At 36.4% G+C, this 23,913-nt stretch overlaps 1 protein-coding gene across 1 annotated transcript; it reads left to right on the forward strand.

Annotated features, from left to right (window-relative positions):
• Nucleotides 1-594: 594 nt before the first annotated feature.
• On the forward strand, nucleotides 595-22,865 carry LOC139721574 (coiled-coil domain-containing protein 134-like). The gene is made up of 6 exons (XM_071632906.1): nucleotides 595-1,165; nucleotides 8,673-8,794; nucleotides 18,206-18,290; nucleotides 19,447-19,625; nucleotides 20,234-20,305; nucleotides 21,480-22,865. The coding sequence occupies exons 1-6, from the start codon at nucleotides 1,021-1,023 to the stop codon at nucleotides 21,561-21,563; spliced, it is 687 nt and encodes a 228-aa protein (XP_071489007.1). The 5' UTR covers nucleotides 595-1,020; the 3' UTR covers nucleotides 21,564-22,865.
• The last annotated feature ends 1,048 nt before the right edge of the window (nucleotides 22,866-23,913 follow it).

Consider the following 23,913-nt stretch of genomic DNA (forward strand, 5'->3'; position numbering starts at 1 on the left):
TATTATTCACATAATCCTTATGCATGTTCCGTCTCAGCACATCCACCTGACAGCAAGCCTGGTACATAGTGTATTTGGTAATATCAATAGGAAAAGTTTGTTAATTCATTCGATGCAAAATAAAGAAATGGTTGCTTCTCCAAGTGTTAGATTGTGGACCATTCAGGGTCTATGCAAGCTCACTCTTTGTTTGAATATGATTGATGAATTTCATAAATTGTTACATCAGGCAAGCTAATGCATTTTGCCACTTTGAGAACACACGAAGCGCCCAACCAACTGAGAAAAACAGAAAGGTTACTTCATGATTTGCACCCATAAACTCGTGAGCTAACTTCAAACCGGCTTTATATTCAGTTCATTCTTTTGGGTTGTAAAATACTGTATACAGTACGTAGGTTCTTGACCTGAGGCTAGACAGCACCCAACGTGGCTTCTTGTGCGATGGTCTTTCATACTGTATTTGCAGTGGAGTTGCCCGCCCCCAGCTGCTCTAACCCAGCCGTGCCTTGATTGTAGTATACAGCATGCATCAGAACTGAGCAAGCTCCCCGTACAATAACGCGGTGCTGGTACACGTTTGCGTACGGTACTTCTAGGCCTGTATATAGTGTGGACACGTTTCTAATTGTATTTACCCTGTTAATCGATCTTTGGATAAATTTTCTCCAAAAAATAATCAAGCGGTAGCCATTAGTCACTTAGTGGACTTGTCACAGAGGAGGCAGTGATTTGAAATGAGCCACGCGGACTGAAAGGTGATTACATTGTACGTATGCCGTGGAAACAGCGCCGAGTCCCATTCATTGGACATTGATACACGAGTGACGCCTTGCCGGATTACAGACGGAGTCTGCTGTAACAACGTCGTTTAGTGAGGAGAAAATACATGTAAATTAGTCTAGCCGTAGATGATTTTGCATTTTGTTTCTTTGAGTTTCAGTTACATGTTTCGGAAGTAGCATCACAGACTGTTTTGCTGAAAGCCTAGCGCTGCATAAGTTCGAAGTGTAAAAGACCATGAAGCTCCCAAATTTCCTTGTCTTTGTGAGCGCCAGTTTGTGGGCGAGTACGGTCGTCCAGCTGGCAGGAGCGGGGAAGCAGTCCGCTGGACGTAAGGCCAAGGATGGGGCTGTCAACGAGGACGATCCGGAACTTGCCGAATGTATCCTTCACGTTGAGTAGCTTAGCTAAGTTTACGTTTAGCTGCATCATATCATATGAACAGTATATTGAACACTCACCTCAGGTTAAGCTGACATCAATAAAAACACATTTGAAATAGACAGGTTCAATCAAGAAACTGTCTAGATCTAGATCTAGTCTAGTCAACGGTGAAGAAGAAGAAGAAGAAGAAAAGGCAATCCAGGACTCGGGAGGCGTATGCCTATTTACTTGGCCACAAGTGCCCCACACAGTTGCAGTTTTGAGCAATCCACCCAAGAAAATCTAATGCCAATGATGGGGTGTTGCAAAAAAAGTTGCAATTAGATCTAATTGCAACTCCCTTAATCGAATGGTAAATCCTGCAATTAATTGCAAGCTTCCTTGCTTGCAGTGGAATGCAATGTCAATGAGCCAGTGTACAGATTTAAAGAGATAGAAAGGTCTCTGCTGTTTAAAGGGATATGCTGAAATTACGTACACTTATTTTGCTAAGTAACATGAATTGACTATCTATGATTCATTGAATTATCATAATTTTCACCGAAATGCTTACGCATGACTACAGATACATTGTATTTAGTGATAGAACATTACATTATGTATACTTATTTAAATGTACTGAATGTACTGGTACCAAATCAAATGAAGTTTTGTTATTGCAGCGCCAATTCTTGATCTGCATCTAGAATAAAAGCTAAAAACAGAGAACCAGTGCAATGTGTGCGCAATAAGAGTTAGTTAAACTGTTCATTTAATATTTATGTAATAAATAATATGTCCACTCATCAACAAGAGGTCATAGATACAAGCTCTTCACCAAACGTTCAAGATTAGAACTGCGAAGTACATTTTTCAGCCAGAGAGTAGTTGCCGACTGGAACAGATTGCCTGCTAGTGTTGTTGAAGCTTCCTCGATTAATAATTTCAAAGATTTATTAGACAGACATTGGAGGGGGGGAAAATGTAAAACCTCTGCTCCTCAACGCACATAAAGCAACAAAGTTGAAGATGATTATATTATGTTGAGACCGGAATACTACAGGACCAGTCCTCTACTTCCGTATCAGATGTGATGTGATGTAATAATCATTTGCAAGTTCGCATATTACATGCACATTTTGCAAATTACTTCAATTCTTTTTTTGCCAAACCAGTTTATGCATTTTTATTTTTGTGTCTTTGTATCTTTTTTTTTTACAAGATACACACTGTAAGTGATTTTCTTTGATTTCAGTTGGTTAAGATGTAATAATTAGTCTATACAATGTAATTCACCATTTCTTCAAATCATGTGCATTTAGATCTATAACTTTTGTAGTTTTTAATACAAAGCCTTGAAAGCAGATGATATGATTCTGAAAACCTGATGAAACTGTGGTTACAGCATATAGCCTTATTTGTATGAGCTGTCAACAAAAATTATACTGTAAAAGTAGAAATTTTTGCAGTGTTGAAATTTTCGCACATTTCGCGCAACTAGCGCGAAAATAAAAGCATGCGAATATTTTTGCTTGCCATAGTGTATGTTCCTGTGCGTGATGTCTTGATTCCGCGGAATTGAAAACACGCAAAACTCTTCTTACCCGGCCAAGCGCGAAAAATTAGTCGGCGAAAATATCCACTTTTACAGTATTATGAATCATTGACACCCTCCCCCCATAAATTTAATAGAAAATGTGATTATGAGAAATGAAATCATGTCGAGGGTCTCTTAATATAGTAGAGGTATCCATATGAATATGATTGTAAGTTGCAAGAATTGTACAGTGTTAAACCCTACGGGCTGACTTTAGGCTGCTGCCATTAATTGCTGTCATAACAGCTCCAATAATTTCAAACTCCCAAATGAAGTGTGCCTCAGAAATCATAATGTGAAATTATATGGCTTGGAGCAAGTGTGTTGATTTTGATTTCTAAGTTATTCTTGCACTTGACCATGTACAACTGTAGTCTGTGATTCCCATTACCCACGGTGCCATTGTATTGTACAGGCAATACCCATCATAATAAATTCCTCAGAACTGGCAGTTTTCTTTTGGTACAAATTTCATCATTCCTAAGCAAATAAGATATCATAAAGATGTATAATTTGGAGAGCTGAATTTTTACTTCATTGTGACAAATTTGTTTTAATTGTGTTTGTTATAGTGGGAGTGCACCATTATGTCCTTTCTTTGAACAGGGCTCGTACGCGTCATGGAATTTCTGGAAAGTCAGGGAATTTCAAAATACATTTTCCAGAAGCAAAAAGTCAGGGAAAGTCAGGGAATCCATCTATTTCTTCTGGAAAGTCAGGGAAAATCATTTTTTCAAGATATTTGTTAAAATGATATTTGATTTCTCTTATCAACAAAGGAAGAATAGTTTGTCAAATTTGTGGTTTCTCGTATTAAGACCGTTTTCGTAACAAACTCCACGCACATTGGTGTCTAATTGCGTCTTTCATGGGCATGTGCACGTGTACTTGTGTGTATGACTATCGACTGGCAGTGATGTAAGGTGCCGTGGTGCCTTTGTGTACACATATGTACATACGTGACATGAGCGCTGCTGATGATGTGATTGGCATTATTTTAAATTGCGTGCATGATCGAAGCGTCAGTCATCTAATACAGGGCTCGACACTAAGGGTGGGATTTCACGGAGCACGCGAACGATTTGCGAAGGACGCGAATGGCAAAATCCAGCATTCGTATTTTAGTCTGCAAAAGATCGCCAAACGAACGTGAGGGTTCGGAAGCGTCGTCAATTGTTCGCGAATGTCGTTTTTACTTCGGCGAGAATTTCAAAAAAGTTTGAAATTTTTGGCGAACCTTTTCCACACACTTGGTCGTGATTTGCTCGTGAATTGTTCTCGAAAGTGTCTTTAAAGCCTCGTCATATGCGCAATATCTTCGCAAGACACGCGCGATGTTCGCAAAATGTTCGTGAAACCCCAAACAGACTCCGAAACTTTGGAGAATGTCTCGCGTATGTTACGCGAAATCTGCGAAGTTTTTCCGATCATTTTACGACGTAATCGCAAACTGTTCGCATACCTTTTGAGATATTCTCGCGAACGTTTAGCCTACGTTTGGGGGATATATTACCTATACGTTTTCTACAAATAAAAGTCGTAGCATACATCTAAACATCAAACAATTATTAACAACTACAGTAACAAAAGAAATTAAAGACTAGCAAAGAGAAAGAAATGTTTGATATACAAAAAAAAAATCGCAGAATACACTTAATATTAATCTAAAGTATGCAAAATTTCCTTTAAATTATAGAGATTATGTGTTGGAGGAATTGCTAAAAAAAAAATCAAATGCTTTACTACTTGTAGTGGAGATAGGTCCTAGGGGGAAAAAAAATGTAGGCAAGCACAGGATAGAAAAATGAGAGAAAAAGAAAGGAGAAATAGAGGAAAGAAAAAAAAATCAACTCAAGACAGCTTCCACCTCTCCTTGGGTACATTTCCTCCCATGATTATTGAAAAATTTTCGTTGTTCGCATTTCCGTCGCGTGTTCTTCGTGAACGTAACATGCTGTACTTAAGCAATGATACACACGACATTCGCACAAACGTCGTGGAAACTTCGCACAAATTGCGCAAGAATAGTTTTCGGCTTCATTGTCGGAACGCATTCGGAGAAAAACTTTTCCGAATGTTGGATTTTGTCATTCGCGTCGTTCGCAAATCGTTCGCGTGCTCCGTGAAATCCCACCCTAACGGTGGCCCGGTAGCCCGTGGCCACAAAAAACGCACATCGGGCCACCAAAAAAAAAAAAAAAAAGTTGGAGGATTGCCTTTACTTTTGGAAATGGACAGCGGTAACAATCGGCTCCGTAAGATGCTAAAATAAATGTCAGATGTTTGCTTTTAATTTTGGAAATGAATAACGGTAATATTCGACTCGGTATGATACTTAAATAAACGTCAGATGTCTGCTTATACTTTTGGAAATGAATAACGGAAATATTCAGCTCCGTAGGGAGCTAAAATTAATGTCAGATATTTGATTTTGCGTTCGGAAATGAATACGGATATCATTCGGCTCCGGAAGATGCTGAAATAAATGTCGAATGTTTGCTTTGACGTTCGGAAATGAATACTAATAATATTCAACTCCGTACGATGATAGAATAAATGCCGGATGTTTGCTTTTACGTTCGAAAGTAAATAGCAATAACATTCAGCTCCGGAAGATGCTAAAGTAAATGTCGAATGATCCCTGTGACGTTCGGAAATGAATAACAATAATATTCAACTCCGTACGATGATTAAATAAATGTTGGATGTTTGCTTTTACTTTCAAAAGTAAATAGCAATAACATTCGGCTCCGGAAGATGCTAAAATAACTGTCAGATGATTGCTTTTTCGTTCGGAAGTGAATAGCAGTAATATTCTGCTTCATACGATGCTAAAATAAATGTCGGATATTTACTATTATATTTCGAAATTAATAACAGTAATATTCAGCTGCGTTTGATGGTAAAGTAATTGTCTGATGTCTGCCTTGACGTTCAAAAATGAAAAACAGTAACATTCGGCTCCGTACGATGCTGAAATAATTGTCAGATGATTCATTTCACTTTCGGAAGTGGACAGCAATAACATTCGGCTCCGTACGATAATAAAATAAATGTTAGATGTTTGCTTTCAAATTTGGAAATGAATAACGGTAATATTCTGCTCCGTACGATGCTAAAATAAATAATAGATTGTTGCTTTTACATTTGGAAATGATTAACGGTATCAATCGGCTCAGTTAGATGCTAGAATGAATAGCGGATGCTTGCTTTCACGTTCGGAAATGAATAAGGATAACATTCAGCTCCGTAAGATGCTAAAATGAATGTCAGTTGTTTGCTTTTAATTTTGGAAATTAATAACGGTAATATTCAACTCCGTATGATACTTAAATAAACGTCGGATGTCTGCTTATACTTTTGGAAATGAATAACGGTAATATTCAGCTCCGTATGGGGAGCTAAAATTAATGTCAGATATTTGATTTTGCGTTCGGAAATGGATAAGGATAACATTCGGCTCCGGAAGATGCTGAAATAAATGTCGAATGTTTGCTTTGACGTTCGGAAATGAATACTAATAATATTCAACTCCGTACGATGATAGAATAAATGCCGGATGTTTGCTTTTACGTTCGAAAGTAAATAGCAATAACATTCAGCTCCGGAAGATGCTAAAGTAAATGTCGAATGATCCCTGTGACGTTCGGAAACGAATAACAATAATATTCAACTCCGTACAATGATTATGTCTGATGTTTGCTTTTATAATGTTCGAATGTAAATAGCAATAACATTCAGCTCCGGAAGATGCTGAAATAAATGTCGGATATTTGCTTTGACGTTCGGAAATGAATTAAAATAATATTCAACTCCGTACGATGGTAAAATAAATGCCGGATGTTCGCTTTCATGTTCGAAAGTAAATAGCAATAACATTCAGTTCCGGAAGATGCTAAAATAAATGTCGAATGATCCCTTTGACGTTCGGAAATGAATAACAATAATATTCAACTCCGTACGATGATTGAATAAATGTCGGATGTTTGCTTTTACGTTCGAAAGTAAATAGCAATAGAATTCAGCTCCGGAAGATGCTAAAGTAAATGTCGAATGATCCCTTTGACGTTCGGAAATGAATAACAATAATATTCAACTCCCTACGATGATTAAATAAATGTCGGATGTTTGCTTTTACTTTCAAAAGTAAATAGCAATAACATTCGGCTCCGGAAGATGCTAAAATAACTGTCAGATGATTGCTTTACGTTCGGAAGTGAATAGCAGTAATATTCTGCTTCATACGATGCTAAAATAAATGTCGGATATTTGCTATTATATTTCGAAATTAATAACAGTAACTTTCATCTGCGTTTGATGGTAAAGTAAATGTCTGATGTCTGCCTTGACGTTCAAAAATGAAAAACAGTAACATTCGGCTCCGTACGATGCTGAAATAATTGTCAGATGATTCATTTCACTTTCGGAAGTGGGCAGCAATAACATTCGGCTCCGTACGACAATAAAATAAATGTCGGATGTTTGCTTTTAAATTTGGAATTGAATAACGGTAATATCCTGCTCCGTACGATGCTAAAATAAATAACAGATTGTTGCTTTTACATTTGGAAATGATTAACGGTATCAATCGGCTCAGTTAGATGCTAGAATAAATAGCGGATGCTTGCTTTCACGTTCGGAAATGAATAAGGATAACATTCAGCTCCGTAAGATGCTAAAATGAATGTCAGTTGTTTGCTTTTACTTTTGAAAATGATTAACGGTAACATTCGGCTCCGTAAGGTGTTAAAATACTAGTAAATGTTGAATGATTGCTTTCACAATCAGAAATGAGTAACGGTAACTTTCGGCTCTTTACAATGCCAAAACAAGTGTCGGATGTTTACAAATGTCTGTAAATGCTCCCACTTTATCATTTCAAACGTAAGTTTTGACCACCTACATGTAAATAGGCATCAACTTTTATGATAACTCTATTCATTTATTTTAGACATGGGTACCTGTATCACGTCAGTAATGCTTAATATTTATTTTTCTATGTTTAGTAGGACCGATTTAGTTTTTCTTGTGTTTTTCTTGGTTTTTTTTTTGGCCACCAGATTTTACTTTCGGGCCACTAAAAAATAGAAATCAATGATTTCGGTGGCCGGATCGGGCCACCAAAAATAGAAGTTAGTGTGGCGCCCTGTCTAATAACACGAATGTATGATTACTTTTGGATTGAGATAGTGCTTTGATTTTGATATAGAATTTGAATTAAAGCATTTTACCACAGAATATTGACAACACAATCATTTCAATGTAAATAATAATCATCTTCCCTCTCCTTTATATCTATACTTGAGGATGTTAAGGCTTAGATAATTGTGCGTACATTTATTATTGAACTTGATCAACTGCATTATCGATATCCAAGAAAAAAACTAGAATTGTGAAATTCTATGTACAAATTCAAAGGAGAGTTGTCCTCTTGTGATATCACATATTCTGGCATAGTTCTGTCCAAAGAGGGCAACATACACACTTTTGCATAATTCTTGTTAACAGGTTATCCAAATTTGCTCAACATTTTACTGTTGGGTTTCTAAAATTGTTTTCTACTCACCTAATCCACGTTGTTGTTTGGGGAAAATTCCCCTTTAAGGTGCTTCCTTCAGAACAAAGCATAAGTGTGTATAACCGAATATACACACTTGTTTTGTGTTTTGCTTCCTAGTATTATGATGATGTATTTTTACACACTTTAGAATAAGATGTGTACATTGTGTAAAATAGTCATGGAAATTTACATTTTCTGCTCTGGAAAGTCATGGAAAGTCAGGGAATTTTTAAAATGTGGAAGCGTATGAACCCTGTTTGAAGAACTCTCTTGATGATGAATACTCACATAGATAAGATTACCAAGTAGTTCATCAGTATTATTTTATGAATGATTTGTTCCACATTCCTTGACATCAGTTCTCTGCAGATCGTCGATTGTTTCTGGAGAAGAGACGTCAGCATGTGCCAGCCTTACAGAGTCTGTTTGAGTCATATGAGCATGAGAAACAATTCAAAATGGTCGCCATGCTACTAGAGAAAATGGAAGAGGTGTGTGACATTGTTGGTCATTGCTGTGTGTTCAGAATTCATTCAAGCCTGGCTAATGTGTGCTTGTTTTGTTATTTTTGTCTTGCTGAAATGTTTTTGTTTTGCATTGTTTTATTTATTGTTTTCTGGGCCAATTTCCCTGTACAGCTACAACCTCTGTCAGAGAATCAGACTTCATGGTATATTCACAACCAGAGAGAAAATGTCCTCAAACAAAAAAACAAAAAAACAAAAAAAATAGATCAGTTTCAAGTGTGGGATATCTTGGAGTCTCTTTCTTGGCCATTTTGAAATAATGCCTTAAGTATTACTAAGAGATGTCAAGATCATTTTTGTTTTCTTTTTAAGGATTTTGCATTTGAACATCTATAAATTGATTATAACTTGGCACAGAGTTTCAGAAGTTTTAGTGATTGGGATGAGGAATACGAATGTATTTAAAGAACTATTGATTTACCAGTTACTCCCGATGTGAAATATTACCAGGGGATGTGGAATGCACCTTTAAACCAAAAATCTAGACAACATTTTCCTCGAATGGTATCACAACAATTTATTTAAAGAATATTTCTGATATTCTTTTGCATCTCTGATTGTCAGTCGCAACTGGTTTCATTGGCAGGAAAAGAAAGCATACTTGTTTTCATGACAAATATTACCATTTGCCAAGTACATGCAGTAACTGAACATACATGTGTAACATTCTAGCTTGCCGTCAGTCCATTGTTTGTGAGATATGCAGTACATCATATTATCTTTGTTAGCTTCACTAACCTTTTAGTGACCTAATAGTCAACAAAAATTTGTGATTAGAACCCACAGGGGCTGTGGACAGTAAAAGCAAGCATGTTTGCTCAGGTACACAACTCCACTTCCCAAGAGTTGCGTGCCCCCTCCCCATTTTTAGCAAACAACTTCAGGTATTACAGGACTCTTCACTGAAATATCAGGTCGCTCAACAGCAGGCCCTTTCCCCATTACTACAGCTGAACGTACAAATGTGTACCATGTAAATATGTACCCAAGTGAAAATTACTTGAGTGAAGAAGTGACTGTGCGTGCCCATTTATCAATCCTCATTACATTGCGAAGATGAAATCTACCCAAGGGAGAACTACAAGAGGTTTGAATATCCTCTGAAACTTTCTAGTTGATACTGCATCCCCCCCCCCCCCCGTCACCCCACTGGCTGAGTGCCTCCCTGTGAGGAGTGTTTAATAAGTTGTGATTGATGTTTTTCTTTCCACAAAGATGTGGCGATGTCACCAATGTATGCTCTGTACAAACACAAACACTGAAATGATGGAATATGAGCATTAGATCAGTTCGTGTAGATATCTAGTGCTGTGCTGTTAACAGTGATTGCAGAAATCGTGCCTCTCCATCATATGAAGTCATATTTATCTTGCTGAGATGAATAAGGGACATTCATGGGTAAATCCAAACACCACAATGTCTCAAACTTTGAGAAGATCAGCATCATTTTTTTATTCAAATATGGACACAAGCTCAAGTTCAAATCTTAAGATTTTCTGCAACTTTGCAATTATTCAATTCTGCAAGTTTTGTTAACAGGGTGTAAATTTGACACTAGAAATCTTGAAAGTTTTCTTCACACAACAACCAGCACTTCCCAATAACGTCTATAATTTGCATCTCAAGCAAGCAAAGGATGCACAAATGCAGTCAGATAGATGAAGAAATTTTGTAAAATTTTGAGGCATTCTGGTTTACAAACAAATCAAATGTGAAGAAAGAGTAAAATTTTCCAAGTTTATATGTGATTTTGGCAAGTGAGAATGACCTTATTGAATAAGATTCTTCCCAATGCCTTTTTTACGTATGACAAATTTACTTTCAGCCGCCGACAGAGAGAATAATGTAGACCTACTGACACAGACAGAAAGCTTTGAGTGCATATTCCAAAGCCACTCCATTCTTAAAGTCTAAAGGAAGTCAATCTTGTGATGCTGAACATGTTCTTTGAATTGTCTATTTCATTATTTTTTCCCCATTAAACAATGAAGTGTGGCATTCTAATGTGCATCTGTATTTAAAGGTAGGTACAATTAGTGAAAATTCTGCTAGTGGATAGATATATGTAGGAATCTTAATGTGTGAGTCAAAATTAATTTATGTCAGTGAAAATTCTGCTAGTGGATAGATATATGTAGGAATCTTAATGTGTGAGTCAAAATTAATTTATGTCAGGGTTTTCATCAGTCCCTTTGAATTTGACTCGAGTGTGGTTGACTGTGTATTATACATACATTATGTAAAACATCATTCCAAGCAGGGAAAAGAATGATAACAGAAAGTCATATTTCTAGAAAGCTGTGGGTAATGCTTGCTCACCACATTCATCAATTTAGTTGCTAAACTGTACAATGCATGGAAAAAGCTTGGTGCACCATGTTTGTCCAGACATGGCAATGTTCAAATCCCTTGTGTCAATCTTGAGCATCATCAATTGACAAACCATCACCCATTGGTCATTCAAAGTATTGTCTTGTGTGTGAAAATTTCAACTTCTTACTAATATCTTTGAGAGAAGCAATTTTCTTTCTAAAAAGAGATTTGAAGATATTTGTACATATCAAAATATGAATTTAAAATGATTACAGGGTGTAGGCCTATATTGTTTTGATATTTTAAAAAAAAGGATTTACATACAATTCCATAGCTGAAAATTTTAGTCTATATCAGTATTTTGTTTTGAAATGGAAAGATACAGTGTGCAGATTGTGTGCTGCAATTTTCTTTCTAAAAAGAGATTTGAAGATATTTGTACATATCAAAATATGAATTTAAAATGATTACAGGGTGTAGGCCTATATTGTTTTGATATTAAAAAAAAAAAAGGATTTGCATACAATTCCATAGCTGAAAATTTTAGTCTATATCAGTATTTTGTTTTGAAATGGAAAGATACAGTGTGCAGATTGTGTGCTGCTGGGTTTTGTTTGGAGTACTAGAAACGCTCTGAAATATGAATGACTGATCTTTTTTTTTTCACTTACATGTTGATGAGCATTCTCACAGTCCTTTTGGTCAGACAAAAGATTTATGATGTTTGCATGCTGCACAAGCCTGGAGTGAAAATGTTTACGGGTGTACATAAACCATGCATGAAGAAATTGCCAAAAGTGAACAGTGAGTATTCATCAAAACTTCATTGATGTGACAGGCCATGCTGGGAGGGAAAATGGTGTATGTGTAGAAGATGCATTTTCATGGAAGGGAAATTTGTCATCTTTTCACCTTTCCCCTTGATTTTCACACTTACATGATTAATCTGCTCTTTGAGACAGCAAGATTATGAGGCAAATTCCCTGGCCTCACAAGTGTTACTGTAAAGCAAGATGTTTTCATGGCATGAAATTTTCTTGAATTGAAGCCAACAGCCCTTTTCGCAGCATGAAATTTCCATGAGTTGCCTCTGGCATTCAATGCATTACTGTAGACAAGAACGTTCCTGTGCATTTTAATTTTGCAGATCTTGGCTCTCGTGAAATTAGCGAAATTAAAATGCACATGGACATTTCTGGTTTTACAGTAGCCTGTATTCCAGCACAAGACAGTCATGGTGGTGTGCTCACGATGGTTGCATTCATTCCATATAGAGTTTGATTAGTCATCAAGCAGATTGAGAGACTCTCACAGTGTGTGGATTGTACTCATTTCATGCCACGTTCGCTTTTCCCATTGGGAGGATTGCTGCTCCTGTTCATAATTCATAATCCCTACTGCAATGCTACTCGTACAGTCACAGGTTTTGTTTGCGGGTACTGTTATGTGCTGACAGCCACACTCTTGTATTCACAGCAAAATTTATCACCAAACTGCATGCAGCACACAAACCCTTGGTGGCAAAGTTCTATCATTGTCTTTTGACACAGAAGCTGCCATTCACCAGTTGCTCATGTGAATGTCACCACAGTACATTGTAGGGGTCTCATAAAGAGGGGGAAAATAGATTGTAGCTTTTAAGATGATGGATTGAATATTACTTAATGGCTTGTAATGGAATGTAGGCACATTAGATTATTAGTAACTGATAATGCCTTTGTACAATGAAAGAAAATAAAAGGGGGAGACTACAAACTATGCCATTTCTTTGCCAGGTGAAGAGGGAGTTAGGGATGCAAATTTGATGGAAACTATCCTATTGAGTGATCAGTAGAATAATGGCACAAAAATCCTGAATATCTAAGTAAAGATTGCTAAATGCAAATATGATTTTTCTCGCCAAGATAGAATACTAAATGTATTAATTCATGAAGGCTTTCAGTTGCAATTCTTTGATATGTAGTTTTTGCCAGTTTGCTTCTGAAGTAGTACTAAATGTTTGTCAATTCTGACATATAAGGTATTGGTAGTAGTATTGCAGTATAGTGCAATTTCTGTTCCATCTTTTTTCCCCCTTGAGGTCATCTCTCAGTCAGTTTAATGTGAGTGATGCGATAGGATCTATCATGCTGTGCCCAAAGTTAGATTTAATTACTTACGGCTAACATGAGTAGAAGCTTATGTCTTTTGTACAAGTGCTCAGTTAATTAATCACTCAGCCCATGTCAGTTTGAGATCCCTCACAATAGTTCACTGATAAGGACTCGTACCTTTGATACCACATTCTTCAGGACACCCCCCCCCCCCTTTACAGTTGACCTGATGGCATGCATTATCACCCTTATCTTCATAAATTTGCATATTTGCAGAAGAATTAGCTGTGTGCGTGAATCAGGTCTTAGATTCCTGTATGATGTATCTGCATCACAAACCATCAATACTTGTTTTAATCCATTTGAATATTAAATTGAATGTAATGGCTTACCAAATCCTGGAAGGACATAAAAATGCATCTACAATGTCTTCATAGTGGGTAGACTGTGGCATGACATAAAACACAATGGATACATCAAGTGGCGTCTGTTTCGTTTTCTAATGAATGCCACTCTGGTGGTGTGTACTCATCTCCTCTCACTTTCATCTTTCTCTCAGCCTGATGAGCATTCTTTTGCGTCATGTCCAGTATGAGGGAATTTCAGAGCTGAAGGAGCTTTTGTATTGAAATCATTAACATGTTATGCATAAATATTATGTCGTGCTGCTTCATTCAGATCTGAGGTGATAGAACTAAAGAATAATGTTATTTATGTAAACTGGAGTAACTCAATTCTGAGCAAAGCTGTGGTATCCCTGCCCGAAATGAACTAGTCTAAAAATATGCGGGAAAATAGACGAAAAATAGACCATGAAAATATAGTTTCTCACTATTTTTCATGCTAAAAAATATAGAAAAATAGCTTTAAAATAGCGTCAAAATATATAGTTTTAAAATACCAAGAAAATATACTTTTTTCATGCAGTATTGGAACCGGAAATTTAAGTGAAAAAAAAATGTATTTTTTTATTATTTTGCAGAACAAGTCTAAAAATATTGGGAAAATGGATGAAACATAGACCACAAAAATCTAGTTTTTGAATATTTTTCATGCTAAAAAAAAAAATATATAGAAAAAATAGTGTGTAATTGTAAGTTGGATTTAGCTCACAATGTGGTATGACATTGTTTAAAGGTTCTTTAAGCCAAAAGTGAGGTGGTCCCCAGTTCAGATACATGACTTATGTATGGCACTTTCTTGTCAGTTTTGATTTATCAGAGATCGAGGAGATTTTGTCACGACCATTGATCAAAAGAATCCCAACTCTGTGAGCCTGCTGTGATGTGCTGATGTACATTATGTATTGCACAAACACAGCATTGGGAATACAGTACCAGTCTACTATGATGTAACATGTGAGATCTGTAAAGTGCTTAGGGTTACCACTGCTCGGTTGACCCCAATAATGTTATCGAAGATTAAACTCCTATGAATTCAATGTTGATTGCATCATCAAGGGCAAGTACAGATTATACCCAAGGTTCAATTCAATTCAATTCAATTCAATTCAATTCAATTCAGTTCAATTCAATTCAATTCAGTTCAATTCAATTCAATTCAATTCAATTCAATTCAATTCAATTCAATTCAATTCAATTCAATTCAATTCAATTCAGTTCATTTCAGTTCTGTTCAATTCAGTTCAATTCAATTCAATTCAATTCAATTCAATTCAATTCAATTCAATTCAATTCAATTCAATTCAATTTGGTTCAATGTCTCATGTGCCACAATATGGCTGGCTGAAAGGGTGTTTCAATAAGCATTCAAAGTTCAAAGATACTACATGTTGACCATTACTGGCTACCATTAGGGAACTGTGGGGTTGCGGTACAATTGTATCTTCAACAGTTTACCAAATCTGAGTGTAATATGCTTCACCAGATTTGTAACATCATGAAAAGAAGTGGATTTATAAGCATTGGTGAAGGCTTTCCCACAAATGAATAGGAACTCTGTGTGACACCCAAGCTGAAATACCATGAGTTGACAGATTAGGGGAAGAAGTCAATGTAACCTTTGCTTCAAGACTATAACCAGCATGGTACATGTTGAACAGGACATCTTGCCTGAGCTAAGATGATATTTGAGCTTTATCCATGCCTATCACTGCATGATGACCAAAGGTGTATCCATCAAAATAATATCAAATTTAAAGAAAGAGTGAAGTATTGATAAATCTGTGAAAGGTGTGTGTTGGGGGGGGGGGGGAGGGGGGAGGGGGGGGGGGCTGAGTCAACATTTTAAACCAGCTTGTATAAGTTCATTGTTTATGGGAAAATAAGTTGTTTTTTATAAGTTCATTGTTTATGGGAAAATAAGTGGAAAATAGGTTCAAGAACTGAGGATATGATTTGATGGGTAATATGTTGAAACCTTCCTTTATCTAAATGATATTTTGTCCCATATGAATGGAAGCCTGATTTTTTTTAAATGAAAAGCACATTTCCATGTGACTTGCTATTGACATACATGTAGCTTTCAAAGGTAGTATTATTCCCCCCTGCCCTCTGAAGGAGGTAAGTCAAGTGTTCTTTTATTATGCTAGAAAAGTTAAATAATATGTGGGTCCTTCTTGAAATCTTTAACTTTTCACTACTAGACTGTGACATCACAAATTGTTGTAGCCTTCATATCCACAGTGACGGCACATTTCTTTGATCAAAACATTAGAAACTCATTATTTTTGAGGACTTAAAATGCATGTAAATTTTATGTTAAAAAAGGAAGATTAAGATAAATCAGTATAATTTTCACTGTGGCTCCTGTGGTATGACTAAAGGAAAATTCAGCTAAATTTTTAAACTCTCCATTCAGATTTATGTTTTTATAGCTAGGTAGATGATGCAGAATGAATGAGTGGTTTTATAGACAAAATTGTTTCAGGGTAACCGTAAGTCCAGCACAGGAGCATGGTAATACGAATGCTGCCACTCCTCATGGACAAACCATGAGAGGAAACAGCAAAGGAAAAGACATTCCTGTATGGAAAGGTAGAAAGTGAAAGGAAGGGAGGGGAAATGGATTACATCTTGGTTCTAAGACACGAGATCCACGCGGAAGATTGAGTTGTACAGCTGCGTCACATTGAGCAGCTGCAAAGGACGGGTTGGTGTGATCAAATTCATGCCACAGCAGGACAAGTGAGCTCCAACTGAGCCGAACCGGACTGACTTGGGGGTAGTATTGAAAACGCATTCCACTGAATGTCGTGTCATGTCTATGGTCTAGATAGAGCATGATATGTACAGTTGTGGATGTAAGAAGACAAACGGTTTAAAGACAAATGAGATGAGAAGCATACTATCAACAAAGATTTCATATTTGGTGTAGATGTGGTAATATAATCGTTGAAACATCCAATAGTATTAGTAAGCTTTGCAAAAGCCCAGATATGAAAAAGTTTACCAATTTTGACGAGTGATCTATGCAGATGTGAGACTGTCTGTCGTCAAAGTTAGGATAAACATTATTTCATGTCTGGAAATAAAAGTCCTATACACTGTAGTATTATACATTCAACTTCACTTAAATAGATGCAGGAATGTCATAAGAAACAAAACAAAGTAGAAAGAAATCTTTATGATAAATTTATATCCGAGCTGTTGAAATGCCAGCTGCACGTGTGCATAGTTGATATGGACAGTTACTTAATATCTTTGGAAGTTAGATTGATGAGTTTGTGTATTGTGAGGGAAGACATAATGCTGATGATTGGCAGTTTTTATGCCTCCGCCACGAAGTGGTGCCGGAGGCATTATGTTTTCGGGTTGTCCGTCCGTCCGTCCGTCCGTCCGTCCGTCCATCCGTCCGTCCGTCCGTCCTTCCGTCCGTCCGTAATAAATTTTGTGGACAGGGTAACTATCAAAACCTTTTAAGGTATCCCAATGAAACTTGGCATGTATGTGTATTAGGGGGTGAAGTTGTGCCTATCAACTTTTGGGTGCACATGGTCAAGGTCAAAGGTCAAAAGGTCAAGGTCAAATACATAAAATTTCACTATTTCCTCCATATCTATGCAATGCCTGAAGATGTTTTCTTGAAACTTAGTGTATGCATGTATTACCCAATTAAGATTCTCTGGTGAAAGTTTTGGGTCATGAGGTCAAAGGTCAAAGGTCAAAAGGTCAAGTTAAAATATTAAAACTTTGCTTTTTTCTCCGTACCTTGGAAATTGTTCAAGGTATCTTCATGGAACATAGTATATATACATGTACTGACTGGCAGTTATTATCTAGAGAATTTAGGGTTCATAGGGTCAAAGGTCAGGGGTCAAAGGTCAAGTGCAACACTTCAAATTTTTACTATTTCCCTCATACATGTATTTATGTAATGCCAGCAATCTTTTTTTTTTTTACACTTGGTGTATGCATGTATAACCTAGATTATCTGGAAATTTTCTTTTTCTCTTTTTTTTTTTGGGGGGGGGGGGGGTGGGGGTTTGCCTCAAAGGTCAAAAGGTCAAAGATCAAGGGAAAGTGCTGAACTAACTTTTTCCTCCATATCTCAGAAGTGGCTCAAGTTATCTGGAAACTTACTACATATTTATGCATGTTCTGCCTGACAGTGATTATCCGATGAATTTTAGAATCACAGGCCAAAAGAAAATGGTAACAGTGTACTTTTCAATACAGAAATTACACTTTTTCTCCATACCTTGAAAATTACAGTATTCATACACTTATGAATGGGTCAAAGTCAAGTTAAAGTCCTTGAATCCCCAAATACATGCTCTCCTATTCATCTAATTAAACCTAGGTAAAGGAAGGTGAACATTCAACACATTTGTGACAAACATGTAATTTCAATATTTTGCCAATATTGTGAAAATGTAATTATACATTGTCCACATGTACTATAGACCTATTAGGAGAATCATGCATTTTGGCGGAGGCATAGCAGTCGCCTTAGCGACATTTCTAGTTAATGTTTTGTCTTTGTCTTTTGTTTTTATCTTAAAATTCAGATGCTGCTTCAGTCAAGAATTTTTCTGAATAAAGAGCAATTTCAGACCAGTTCCACCTTTCCAACGGAGCAGACTCTAAAGGACAGTGAGTTATGCCTGCATTGTCTGTTTTATAAGCTTGTCAACTCACATTAGGCGTTTTCACATCAGCCCGATGTTTTGAAATAGCGCACTATTTTCTGACTTGGGAAATTTTTCTGATAGCGAAATAGCGCGCTATTTGATAATGTGAACACAAATTAGCGCGCTAATTGTATCGCTCTGATTGAGAAAATTTCTCGACTCCAACTCGGGAAATTTCTGAAATAGCGGGATAGTAGCGCGCTATTTGATAATGTGAAAACGACTTGAGAAATTAGCGTGATGAATCCCATCATGCCTAGCGTGTGTGACCTGATCGATCAAGGCAAACTGCACACAAATCATGAGGAATTTTTTGAGGGCACACACATTACTGATGCTGTTTGCACATACTCAGCTGTCGAATTAGCTATTTTAAGATTTTTAACTGTTCGGGCTACCCCCTCTTCGGGCTGATGTGAATAAGAAATGAAATAGTGCTCTAATTCGCAATCGCGGAAAATATTTCGAGCTTGGATTTTTATCGGGCTGATGTGAAAACGCCTATTGTGTCCTCTTTTTTTATGCCTCTGCTTGAAGGGTGTCGGAGGCATTATTTCTTGTAAAGTGTGTCTTCTAGAATTCCCAACTCTACTGGAAAAGCAACAATCTCTGCAGAAGATTCACTATTCCTGTTTTCATTCTGTGTGTGTGTGTATGTATGTGTGTGTGTTTTTACAAGGATGGCATCTCTGGTACTTTTCTCTGTTTAAAATTAAAGCAATGAAGAACTCACACTAATTGTGACATGTGAAAGAAATGCAATAGCATCTTTTTTGTATTTTTAGTCTGTATACACTATTCATGGACCAACATGGTCCGTGGTTACCATCGGTACACAAAAGTCTCTAGAAATTGTTTCTTCAAAGTTGTACGTTTCATCAAGGAATTATAAGTATTGATTAATTATGATGATTGTTCTGAGAGAGTTTATAAAAATTGTACATTCAAATTGTAAGCTGGCACTCTCGGCAATGGAGGGCAATTCTTTTTAGAAATGATTCCCTCTCTGCATTCGTATTTGATGTAGGGTAAGGGAAAATATTTGATTTGTCTTTCATTGCATTTCATGACAGGTCAAGGGAGACATTTATGATTATTTTGATTTCTTTCTCTTACAGCAATCTCATTAATCCTGGAAAACGTTGCATTCGTTGCTGACATTGCCTTGCGATTACCTGACGTGACACACGCTCTGTTAAAAAAGAACAAGGAGTGGACAGACATCCTACAGTGGGCTTTCCTGTTTGCTCAGGACACTGGTTACTATGACGACTCACACCAGGCTCTCTTAAATCTGGTAAATACGTGTATCTCCTTTGATTGTAGTTTTAGTCTGGTCTCACGCACAGCCTTCACCTGAAGTGCAGCTGTCCAGTTTCCATTATCCCAGTTAAAGATCAAAGTGTATATCTACCTTACAAAGTCTATAGCAGGAAGAAAAAAAAGTTTAATTTCTTACTAGATACTATATTACAGTTTATGGTACAGCAGAAATAAAGAGAAAGGAAAAACTTGACAGAAATGCATTATGCTCAAGACAAACAAAAAGAAGGAAAAAAAAGAAATGGAGAACTGGCAAGATTTAAGAGTATGGTTTCAGAAAGTAACACTGCTTTCAGCATTGTAATCAAAACAGAGATTTCAGGTGCTCAATACATAAAAATGGTAGCTAATTTGCTCACTGGTTAATTTCACCTTAAAAACCACTAGTTGAAATAGCTCATATTATGCTACTATGTATAACTTTCATGTTTCATCATCTTATGACTGAATTTCAATCTTAAATATATAATGTCCATTTGGAATAGTGATACCTTAGATATCGTTTGTGTGGCTGTAATTTATTCAAATTGATCATATTTTGTACTACTGAGATATTTTGTGTGTTTTTTGCTTTTTTGACAGGCATCGCAAGAACTTAATTTCATCCCCAGAGATCCTAACTTTGTCAACCCATACAGCCAATTAAGTGATCAGGTGAGTTATCAAATGTAATGTTTCAATATTACTTTATTTAGTACAGGAAAATCAGACAGAACAGTAGAAATGTCATCAATATGGAACTTGTGTTGATATAAGACAGTACAGGATGATTAAATGCTTTCATGAAACAGTGAAATTGGTCACAACTACATATGCAAATGAGATGATGACATGATCATTAACTCACTGCTTTCGTAGGTTTGTTCAGAAAGATACAACAACCAGATGTTTGGTCAATAGTCATGACACTAAAACCCCTGATTTCTGAAAAGTCATCAGTCCAAGGTGATAACGACACCACAGGGATACAGCACTACAATGATACAATACAAAGGATACCAGGTATTCTTATTCCTCTCATATCCAAGCCTATCATCTAGGCAGAGGATGCAGCTATTGTCTGTGCTGTTACGCTTAATGTCTGATATGGCGAGACTACAAACAGTGGAAGCATCCACCTCCTACTGTAAAAGTGGTTTCTTTCGCGTACAGATACTTTTGTGGTTTCCATCGGTGCCGACTTTTTCACGTGTGTTTAAATTCGCAGTTGGCAAAATCTGTGAATTGACAGTCGGCAAAAACTGTTTTATTTTGCACATGAAAACCCAAACTATTATCCAATTATTCTTTTATTTATTAAATAGAAATTAAAATTAAATGCAGGCTTACCTGAAATCCCGTCTCTCGAGTACTTTATGACATGCTTGTACCTATTAAGCGGTACGCTGTGTTTGTATTGACCATCAATACACTCAATGCGCGGAATCTTTGTGTGTGCATGTGCGCAATAGCGTTGTAACAAGCGGCGAGTTCAAAACATTTTCTCGTGATGTTAAATTCGCGGTTCAACCTCAAAGCACGAAAAGCGCGAAAATAAAACCACCACGAAGGAAACCACTTTTACAGTATATCCACTCGTCTTGCTTTAGTCAATTTCTTATTAGCGACTGTGAATCGGCAGTTTTCGTACAAAATTTTCTTCCAATAATTAGCATGAATGTCAGAGGGAGACATATTTTACTACTTGAGAATATATTTATTGGCAGAAATGAACTGAGGTAGTTTTGTATCAGGTCATAGTTTGCAATGATGCTGTCATCAGACTGGAATGGGATGACATCTCTGTTCTTTCTTTTGTGTCCTTCTTGGTTTCATTCGTCTATATCAGATGTTTGAGATGCCCAGTAAGCCCAAGAAGAAAGAAAAGAAGCAGAAGAAGCGTGGCCCCCGAGTCAGCCGAAGTGAACTATAAAGCTGGGGTGGACTTACGTACCTTCGTCCTGCTTTAGTTTGGGTAGAAACAACACAATTTTGAGTGTTTGTGGCATTTTAGTTCACTTGATCGCCATAGTTTGCATCAGACCATTTTCTTGGATCTGCACCGATGGTGGCAGAGGTACTATCCTATTAGATATCTGTCTGTCTGTTCATCTCAATATATTCCTTTTCTTACTTTTTATATATGATACAAATCAAAGGCAGCACAAGTATTTTAGTTGCTTCAACTCAAACGACAAAGCATTACAAGTGAATCAACTGATCAAATGTGTTGAAAGTGTGCATGTAAAATTCTCAGATTTCACCGTTTATACACTTACAAAAACATGTGATCTGATTTGATAGAATTTGATTCAATTTATCTTTGTATTACATTTATAATTTATTATATGACATAATGAAATTTAGCAGTGGGTTTGTGTGCAAGTTGATGGAAGACTTCATCACATATCATTTAACTTTGAAAATGTGACTTTTTAAGGTAACATTTTAGATTTTTATATTCGATAATTCTCTTTTATTGATTCATCCAATCTCTGTGACGCTAACACCCATCAGTTTGCTTAATTTTTTTGTTATACTAGAGTAGCTTGATTTCCTTGGAATCTCTATCAAGCAGGTGAAAAAAAAATTGTTAAGTATCAAGGCTAGTGAAGGGTACATCTGTAGTAATATATGAGACTTATTGCTACTACAATTTGTTGCACATATCAAAACGTGTTGCCTAGGTACCACACCTTGTAGGATATTTGTACATTAACCAGATCAGTTATGACAATTTTAACCCTGTGTAGCACTCCTATACATTTTTTTTTCAAGAGTATGATTATATTACTTACAATGGTATTGATGACCTGATGTGATTCATCTTTTTATGTGGTTTCTACTTTATAAGCACTCGTACATGTTTACTCTCTTTTTGCAATGAATTATAATATCAATATAGAAATAATTGATTTTTTTTCCCCGCATACCTGATTCAATTCATTCTTGAGCACAAAAAAGACAAGTTTGTTTTGTTTGTTTGTGTGTGTGTGTGTGTGTGTGTGTTTTCATTCTGTGAATGTCTGTGGAAGATGCCTTCCCAACTAATATTGACATTGCCAATAATCAAATATACGTCCAGTTGAAATAATTGTGCCATATTCAGCATGAGTGCATCTTAATTACTGTGGCAGTGTTTGTGTTGTTCATGAGTGGTCATGTATTGATAAAACATACACTTGATGTGGACATATGCAATAATTCAAATAGAATTTGATCTATATTTGAAACTCAAAAAAGAGTTTAAAGTAAATTCTGATTATGTCATCAAAATGTTTTGGTACCAAAATATGGCAGAGCATTGTTGATATGCCATACTGGCACCTGTTTATAAGATTCTGAGCTTTGTAGACATCAAACTATAATAGTGTATGATGTTTGTAATGAATGTGCCAGTGCAAAGCACTTAAAAGATGACACTGGGCCAAATCATGTTGAGAAATTACATGTGATTTATCTTATGTGTATTCTCCTAATACAAAACCTTCAAGAGTGAGATTACATTGCAAGAATGGGACAGAGTTACATAATTAAGAGAAACTGTGAATGTTTAACATTCAGTGATATATACAGATGTATATGTAAAGAGTACATCTTTACCAGGAAAAATAGGGACTTAATGTTCATCTCTTTGTCAGTATTGAGTTAAGTTGTAATGTCAAAATTGGTCATCAGTAGGCTTCGATACTGAATAATTTTGTCATTTTTGAGAAACGGCTTGACAAAGGAATGGTTCTCTTATCGTAGATCATTTTGTCCATCTCTAGACGTGCTTGGTAACTGAAAGTGTTAATGTTTACAGATGTATTGATTGATTGACTATTTGTAACTTTCATGATTGTTGAGATCGCACAAGTTTTCTATGGATGAAATCAAGTGATATGGATGCGGGGTTTTTAAATGAAAGTTCAGCTTGGTTATCTTTGCCGAATAATGCATGTGAGTGATCAAGTATTATGATACTAGGAGATCAATGTATCTTCTGTATTAGAATTGGTGTCATTTCTGATAGATGCAACAATGTTTAAAAATAGAAATTTGGCTTTATTTCTTTAGTCTGCCCCTCTTTCGAATGGTATTATTCATTATATTAGCTGCATGACATGCTTAACTTGCCTGATGTAGCAGCATGGTAAAAGTTTATCGTGGTAATCATTTTTATCACAAATCTTTTTATCCCTTATTCTTTGTGGCGTGGAACGGTGGTAGCCATTGATAAACTGACTCATGACAAGGTCACGTTTCTCAGCATGAGTTTCAAGAGACATTCGATGAATTAG

The sequence above is a fragment of the Diadema antillarum genome, unplaced genomic scaffold (assembly GCF_040938485.1).
Source record: "Diadema antillarum isolate AM-2024a unplaced genomic scaffold, OU_Dant_1.0 scf00000146, whole genome shotgun sequence".
Taxonomy (NCBI): domain Eukaryota; kingdom Metazoa; phylum Echinodermata; class Echinoidea; order Diadematoida; family Diadematidae; genus Diadema; species Diadema antillarum.